At 29.6% G+C, this 8,926-nt stretch overlaps 2 protein-coding genes across 2 annotated transcripts in view; both read left to right on the top strand.

Annotated features, from left to right (window-relative positions):
* Window positions 1–8,701, top strand: part of LOC122507575 (DNA-dependent metalloprotease dvc-1-like) — a 43,749-nt gene extending 35,048 nt beyond the window's left edge. Inside the window, exons 2-3 of the mRNA XM_043620370.1 lie at window positions 8,025–8,434; window positions 8,519–8,701. Coding sequence (XP_043476305.1) covers window positions 8,036–8,434; window positions 8,519–8,701 — 582 coding nt within the window. The 5' untranslated portion in view covers window positions 8,025–8,035. The remainder of the gene's footprint in view (window positions 1–8,024; window positions 8,435–8,518) is intronic.
* Window positions 1,318–3,312, top strand: LOC122507586. The gene is made up of 3 exons (XM_043620386.1): window positions 1,318–1,753; window positions 2,793–2,925; window positions 3,023–3,312. The coding sequence occupies exons 1-3, from the start codon at window positions 1,464–1,466 to the stop codon at window positions 3,185–3,187; spliced, it is 588 nt and encodes a 195-aa protein (XP_043476321.1). The 5' UTR covers window positions 1,318–1,463; the 3' UTR covers window positions 3,188–3,312.
* Window positions 8,702–8,926: the final 225 nt, after the last annotated feature.

Below are 8,926 nucleotides of genomic sequence, written 5' to 3'. Positions count from 1 at the left end.
GTAGTGGTGGGGGGTCCGTTTAACAAATAGTTTCGCTTTTAGGCATGCATCTGGATTCAGCTTGAGGGGAGAGGAAAGTTCTACGTACAACAAGGTAGCGATTGGAGGCAAGCATAGCGCGCTTATGTTGGTGTCCGTAGCATGAAAGCCGTAAAGGTATTAGTTCTGTAGCCGAAGAAACCAGTGAGTGTGTTGGTGTCCATAAACGGCGGCCGCACATGCATGTGTGTGTTGCCGCCGACCATCCCCACACACGCACAATCTCTCAATGTAATTTTTTAGTTGATGTTTTAATATTTTAGAATAACGCTTACACTTTTGGTTATTAACATAAAATTTGAATTTAATAAATTGAATTCATTTACGTATTTTGGCAGCAACATCGCGCCTTATTTATGTTTTTCAGAATATAAATTTTCATACTTATTATTTGTTTAGGTAATATTGCCGCAAGGTTTGATGCAGGCAGCATTGATGGCGCTGGTACAATTGTAATAACTATTTATTATATTTGTTATTTAGTAAAAGGAGAAAGGAAATAATAATTTCTTTTGTTCTTTGAACTATTTAATAAGCATTTTTCAGTTAAAGGCATCCTTATAACGTGATATTTAACGTTATCAGGGTGTCAAATATCCTCAAGCATAGCGTCGCTGCATAGCGACGTTCTTATGCTTGGACTGACTTGAAATTAATATTTATCCTACATGGTTGCCAAATAACCTATTAGGATTCTAACAATCCACCGTGAAAATTCCTGTTTTCGTCCCCGAAAACCCAGATGCCTTGAACTTAGAGATGCGCATACTATGGCTATGTATTAACAAAATTTCCTTAATATTTAGAACAACAATTACACAATTTTATGTAAATCTATAATACGAGTAAAATAGTAGTGGCTTTAGTAATAACATTAATTCTTCGTAAGTTATTGTCGGATAGTATTGTTGTTATATCATATTATTATTCCAAAATAATCTTGCAGTAAAATGGTGCTAACAGAGCATTTTCCTTTGAATGGTTATTATTATTTTCAAATTAAAATTCCGATTATATAATTAATAATCTTCTGCTATTACACAAAATTTTAAAGAGCGCAAAAATGTAATTTCGGTAATTGCGACTGAAATTAATTTCTATATTGCTACTGAGACGAGTTTTCCTAGATACATAACATTTTTGATCGTAACATGCTACATTTTAAGCCGTCTCAGTGGCGCGTTAGTCTGATTTTTCGCTTATAACCCTTAAACGTCGCTCAACTCATGCCTTTAAGTAGTACGAACGCAATAGGAACTTTTAGTTTGGTGACGTAAGTTCAATGTTGGTGTGATAAGGTCCAGTACCCCACCCTAGCTATTCAGTTCTCTTACGACTTTCGCGGTGATTGGAATACTGACAGCACGAATAACGTGTCAAATTTAAAATTGAAATCGTGAGTTCCTCAAGAAAACAACACAAAAATGTCTTTCATTGGTGGTAGAACCATTCCCAATTTCGACGAAGGAGAAGATTCTGATTTTTCCTACGAGTGGTCCTCGAGTGATGAAAGTGGCGGTGCGATGGACATAGTGAAGAGAGGTTGGGAAATATGTGGGCTAATCCCAGGCGACAAGTTCGTTACCACGAGGGGTTATCTTTTAACCAAACTGTTTGAAGTCAAGACGGAGTGGTCCTCAATGTCCTATACGGCAAAAGTGAAACGATACTTTGCGGCGAAAAATTGGCTCTTACAACGCGAATCAGAAAGAGGGTAAGTCCTATATATTCAAGTAATTAACTATAATAATCGTCGTATTCTGTCCAGTCTTGAAGTTGGACTATTGTGCATTCTTCTTCTTTTTTTTATTTAATAATATTATTTTTAATAATTAGAAAAAAAAAATTTTAACAAGGTTTCCTTGAGAGTTTTTAGAATCCGTTTGTTTACAAATCAATTTTACGAGACTCAAACTATTCAGAAATTCTTCGAATAACACTTTAAATAATTAAAAAAATTCAATTAAATATTTTCTTTTTTTTAATTAATTATTCTACATGATTGTGGGTTTTAAATATGAAAATTACAAAAAAAATTTTTTTTAACAATTTGATTTGAAACGATTTTTTTTTAAATTTAATTATTTTTTTTAATTAATGCTATAATGCTTTCAATACTCAATCATTATGTAAAACCCCAATTGAAATTCATTTTTAAAACGATTTTTATTAGTTAATTCAATAATTTAAATGTAAAAATAAATAACTTATTGAATAATTAAAATTTCCCAAAATCGAAGTCCTACAAGGAACTTTATCAAAACACCTTTAAATAATTGATTTCTACGAGTTTTCCCAAAATTTCTAAGAACAATTACATTTTTTGATGAATTCGATTAAAACTGTATTAAAATAAATGAAATTATTGCAAGAAATTTATAGAATTTTGTAAATAATAGATTTCATATTATGAAATTAAGAAAAAATTTTCCTTTCTTTTTAAAAAAAAAATTGACATTTTGACAAGAATATGAAAATTCTTGAACATGCTTGAATTTTTTTTGCAAAATTCCACTACTTTTGAGAATAATCCAATCCATGCAATCACTTATAGTCTTTCAAAATTCAGATTATTACTGGGAAGCTTGAAATGAAATTTTATGCAAAGTTAGCAAAGCAATGATAAATTTTGTAAATTTCAACCTATAACGAAATCAATTTTTCTTACAAAAAAATAGGCATCATTTTTATTTTACAATCATAAAAATTTTTTTTTCTCATTTTTTTACGTGTATTAACCCATTCGTTCTTAGTCTGTTACAGTCGCTCTCGGAATTTCCGCCATACGAAGGCTTTTCTCCCGCGAACGATGGCCTCCGTCTTTCGTACATACAAACTTTTAAATCTGCTGGGGGTGAATACAGACAGGCTGGTTCCTGGCAATTAGTGAGTGTCGTCGCATAAAATTTCCCCCCCTTTTTTAAATAAGTGAAAAGAATTTAAATTAATCCCCATCCTTTTCTTTTCTTTTTTTTACTTTTAGACCCTCAACGTAGATTTAAAAGAAGTGTGGGAGACAATCGGTTCGGAGGGTCACCTGTTTCGGGGTTATCGCGACGAATCTTCTGAGGAGGACTATGATGCGGGTGGAGAAGGAGGGGCAGTCCAGGAAGCTACTGTAGCAGAAAGCGAGGAAGACTGGTTTTAATCCAAAAAAAAAATGTTTATTATTATATTTTTTTTTAATAAATAAATTTCGAAAGGTTTCTCGTCAAATGTAAGATTTGAAAGATCGTATAATAAATATCAAAATATTCCTAACGGCAACTCGAATGAAGATTCAAAACTTATTTGAATAAAATTGACCCTCTTTCCTCTTTTTTTTAACTAAAATTCTTCTTGAAACCGATTTTTAACAATTTTCAAAAGTTCTTTGACAATTTTTTTTTAAATCCATTTGCTTACAATATTCAACTTCAAGAAATTTCAACCATTCGTAAATTCTTCAATTCAATAAATATTAGAAAATAATAACTTTAAATAATAAAAAGAAACGCAATTAAACTCTTCCAAAAATCGTTTACGCAGAATCGTTAAAAAATATAAAAATTCAAATTTTCAAAGATTTTAATCTGAAACCCATTTAATATTTAATTATAATCTAAAATTTTAACTGGAATTCATTTTTAAATCAATTTTATTAGAAAATTCAACGAGAATTTCATAATTAAAAAAAATTTAATTTTAAACTTATTAAATAATTATACGTTTCCCAAAATTGGATAAAGAATTATATTAATATATTTTCAAACAATGGATTTATTTTTATGAATTTCAAAAAATGTATATATATATTTTTTATTAATTAATTAATAATTACATTTTTTTTATTTGAATTTATAAAGTATTTGAAGTTAAATTAAAATTTGTTCACTGTTTTTTTTATAAATAAATAATTATTGTTTATTATTATTAAAACCTTGAGTAACTTTAATATAAGCAATTGCAACGACGAGAAGAAGGCGAGAGTTGAGATCAGGGCAAAAGGAAATTCTATCACATCTTTATTTAGGCTTTCCGTCGCCTGCCGGTCGCTATTAGTGTGTTAGGGTCTCGATGATTTATGACGGTCGGAGTGTCAAATAGCGCTGTAGGTAACCGGACCTAGCTCAGCTGTGCTTAGCTTGCAACATCGTTGTCATTCATTCTAGTCATATTTTCTCAAAAGATATTTCCCTTGCAACTACAAATTTTATATAACAAAAATTATTTTCCTTTTCTTTTAAAAACTCAATTGAAAATTTCTGAAATAATATTAATTATCAAAATTTCGATGAATAATTTTCAAGTATAAATTCAATAAAATAAAATTAATGAAAAGTACGTTTTTATGTTTTTAGAAATAATATTAAAATGGTTTTAGAGGGAAAAAAAGATAATTCCTTGAATTATTAAGTTCCAAAAATTTTCCATATATATTTTTTTGAATTGATGCATCTCCAACAATTCCAAAATCGGAATTCATACAAAATAATAAAATTAAAATCGTTCACAATTATTTTCAGCATTTTGGAGAAAATAATCATGTAAAAACTCTCAATTGAGATTCTTGGAAAAATTCCGCCTTTTAAACTGTACGAAAATTCCCCAATTATCTTCGAAAATTATATTACAACACTTATGAAAATTAATTCTTAGAATGACTTCAATATATATGTATATATATATATATATATATATATATATATATATATATATATATATATATATATATATTTCAACTTTCATTTTGGGGTGTTGAATAGCTTCGTAAGTAGCCTGACACCTTGATACGCCCGACGCCGAGCTGAATATTATTGGCCTCGCATTGATACGAAATACTCTTAACTTTCTGTTAAATAAACTTTGTCATTATTGTTTTCCATAGGAATAAATTATTTCCATATACAATATTCTCTTTTTTTTATCAAATCAAAGTAAACACTCTAAATAATTTCGACAAGGATTCAATTAGACTCCCCTCCCCCTTTTTTTTAATTAATTAATTCTACAGAATAGTCAGTCATAATTACGAAAAATACAAAATTTCAAAGAATTGGATTTGGAACAATTTTAGAATTCAATCATCATGTAAATTTTCAGCTGAAATTCATTTTAAATAAAATTTTATTAGATAATTCAATAATTTAAATACTAAAATAAATAGTTTATTGAATTTTCGAGGAGAATTAAAATTTTTGAAAGCAATTGAACATTGCAAAGAATCCTATTCGAACTTTTCTTTTCAAGTAATTACGCTTTAGAGAAGAATGTTATTATTTATAAAATAACTGACATTTTTTACTTTAAAAAAAAGAAATATTTAAAAATTCTTGGTCATAATAGAATTTCTAAATAGAATTGTTCCAAAGTAATTAAAAAAATTTTTTTTTTAATTTTCTTTTAATTTTCCTTTCCCTTTTCTTTTTACTAAACCATTTAAAATCAATTTTAAATCAGTAAGTCTAACTAGTGTTGATGAAAGGAATTTTAGTTTGGAATAAATAAAATTTTCAATGCTGAAAATATCATTTACAGGCCTGTAACGAAATAGAGAAGTTGAAATTCGGGGAAGAGAATCAGTTTTCTTCGCTTATGACTTTCTACCGCCCGACCCTTAATGGTTAAGTGTTTAGACTTCGCAAGATCTTGTCTCGATAAATTTTATGATCCTCGAGGGATTGAATGGCGCCGACAGGCGAACCTAACACCGACCCGACGTGCTCAATCATGGATCTCCCTGTGACAAATGTTCCTTTCATTGGGTATACTAAGTTATGCGTCTTTAGTCTATGCTTGCCTTTTCTGAAGTACGTGTCGTTCAGCACCATTAAAAGAATATACAAATAGTTCAAGTTTCTGTTTGTCGATCAGTGTTTGAAAGTGAACTAGTGACAGTATTTGAAAAACAACTCATTTGATTCGTATTACAGTTGGATAATAAGTGAAGGATTTTGTTGGAGTTCACTCTTATAATCTAAAGGTACTTATTAAAATTAATATTCTCTTTTAAAAAAAAAAAACTTTATGGCAATTTTCCGAAAGAACTGATTCCAAAAAAATTTTTTTTATTATTCATGAAAACAATTGAATTCCCTGTGAAGTCTTAATTATTCCACAGAATCGTTCTTTATTTAAAATATGAAAATTCAAATTTTCAAAGATTTTAATCCAAAATCTCCCAAAATTTGATCACTTCTAAAACTTTACGCTCTAGTACTGTTAATGTTCAATTATAATCTAAAATCTTAACTGAAGTCCATTTTAAAATCAAAATTTGTGAGATAATTCCACGAGAATTTCCTTATTTAAAATAAAAAAATTTATTTATTGAATAACTACATATGTTTCTCAGAACTGAATCCTTTTAAAGAATTGTATCAATCAATTTTAGAATAATTTAAATTTCTTTACAAAACTATATTAAAATAAACATTGAAACAATTAAATTAGAAATTTTTTTTTTATAGTTGAAATTCTGCCAAGAAATCCATTAAACTTCTTGAAAACAATTCAATTTTAGAGAAGAACCTTACTATTTATAAAGATAATTGATAATTTATACAGAATTGCAATAAAAATCTTAAATGCAGCAACTCTATTCCTTAAAGAAATTTAATTTAAATGTATTAAAATAATATTCAAATTCCAATAAATAAATTGTAGCAGGGGTCATTAAACTAATTAAATTGCCCTGACAAATCCTAACAAATTTTCTAAGAATAATTACATTTTTCGAGGAATTCGATCAAAACCGTATCAAAACAATTGAAACTCTGTAACATAAAGTAAATATTTCTGAAAACAACAGTATCATTGGGAAGAAGAATGAACCCATTATTAGAGCTTTACCAAAATTGTATTAAAATAATTGAGGGACCGACAGCAAGAACGGGCCAAACAACTATCGGGAGCGAAAGAGATTCAAAATAGTTCACATTTGAAAAAGTGAAACAAACTACGCTCTACGATTAAGAAAAAAAATTGTCAGATCAAAAACGGAATAGGATTTCATTATTCGCAAAAATGAATTAGAAGTATTTTACATATTTGCCCGCACTGATATTTAAAATGAATTAATTGATTACAAAACGCTGACTTTACGAGATTGCATTTGTCATTCTTTATTTAATTGATAAAATTAAAAGCATTTTATTACAAAAAAAATCATAATCATTATTATAAATTAAAAATATAAATTCAAAAAAAATATTTTTTACGAGTAAAAACGGAATAAAGAGATATACCGTTTTTGTTCTTAATTTCAAGCGATTTGTTTTCTCTCGTCATTCATTATAAACCACCCCTTTTTTTAAAAAATCATCTCATTCTCGCTCCGAACATTCCCCAACCCGCTCCTACCATCAAACCCTCAATCATAACTCTATAAAATTCCCTTTCTTTTATTATGAAACAATTAAACTATTGCAAATAAAATTGTAAAGGCAATTCTTTTTTAAAATTAAATTAAGAAATTTGAATTGAGAAAATTGAATCAAAGAAAGTTTAAACTCAAGAACAAGCACAACAACCTTAGAAATCAATTATTGTTATTGATAAATTTATGTCCTGCGTAAGATTAGTAACGTTTTTTAGTTTATGTTCTCAACCACCGCGCGAAGGCTACTCGTCAGGCGGCTGCTATGGTCGATAGCGGCGGCTACCTTCGATGATCATTCGTGCGCTCGGCGATTGGTGCCACTGAGAAAATTGTTAATAAGTCCCCAAAATAAATGCAATTTTTTTTTGGACATAGATAATTGTTCTCCAGAGCCACAGCTACAATTTTCTCTGTAAGGTCAATTGTTACGAATTTTTATCGCAAATACCCCAAAATTGACTTTAAAGTGGGGCACTCCTAAAATTGACCTTAATGGTATTAGAGATAAAACTTTGTTTTCTCAGCCTTTTCTTGGGATCTCAATCAGGGATCTTTGCAAGATTAAAACAATGTATAAATTTATTAAAAAAACTTTTTTTTTAATATAACATTAACTTATACACAGGTGTTTTCAAAATGAGTGGCAGATCAACCCGATCCCAACAATTACCATTAGAGGAGGAATTAGTCTTTTCCGAGCGTTCGCGCACGACTAATGGACGGCCTGACCTAATAGGTCTGTACGGCCAGTTGGATCAAGAATATTTTAATGGAAAACTATCAGCTGCAGGATATACAATAGCATTGGGACGGAAAATGAAAGAGACCTCTGGGTACACCGACTTGCCCCTACGCATAGTTCGGATAAGTTGGGAGATCCATAGGCTTCTTCCACAGGAAGAACTGATTGGAACAATACTTCATGAGATGATTCATGTTAAGCTGTTCCATCACAGGAACGACGTTGATAGTTTCCGTCACACCGGCGAATTTCAGAAGGAGATAAAACGCATTAACGAAATTGGACCCTACCGGGTATGATATTAACTACCTAGGTTGTTTCCAGTATTTTATCAAGAGTTATTAGGTGTTAAACATACATAAAATTTCCCTTTTTAGGTGGTCGCTTATCACAACCTTCCGCGGAAAGTAATCAACCAATTGCGTCCGTACGTGTGGAGATGTAAGAGCTGTAAATACATTCTACGGCTGACTGACTCTCGGAAGCCTGGATTAAAGAGTGGCCATTGCATAAAAGGGCAAAAGCGTTGCGCGAAACCTTCGTGGATTAAAGTTAAATAGTCGATTACCTATACAATTACTTAGGATACGCTTCTTTCCTTTTTTTTACTTGTACAAACAAATAAAAGAAACTAGCACACGATTAATGATTATTATTTAGATGGCCTATTAAAAAAAAAAAAATCTTCTCAATATATATTTTATAAAGTGATCAATTTATCTGACATAATTAAAGTTTAAAAAAAAATTTTTTTATATAATAAATAATTTCTTTAAACTATTTTC

The sequence above is a fragment of the Leptopilina heterotoma genome, unplaced genomic scaffold (genome assembly GCF_015476425.1).
Source record: "Leptopilina heterotoma isolate Lh14 unplaced genomic scaffold, ASM1547642v1 Lhet_474, whole genome shotgun sequence".
Classification (NCBI taxonomy): domain Eukaryota; kingdom Metazoa; phylum Arthropoda; class Insecta; order Hymenoptera; family Figitidae; genus Leptopilina; species Leptopilina heterotoma.
This window is presented reverse-complemented; position numbering and strand designations above follow the sequence as displayed.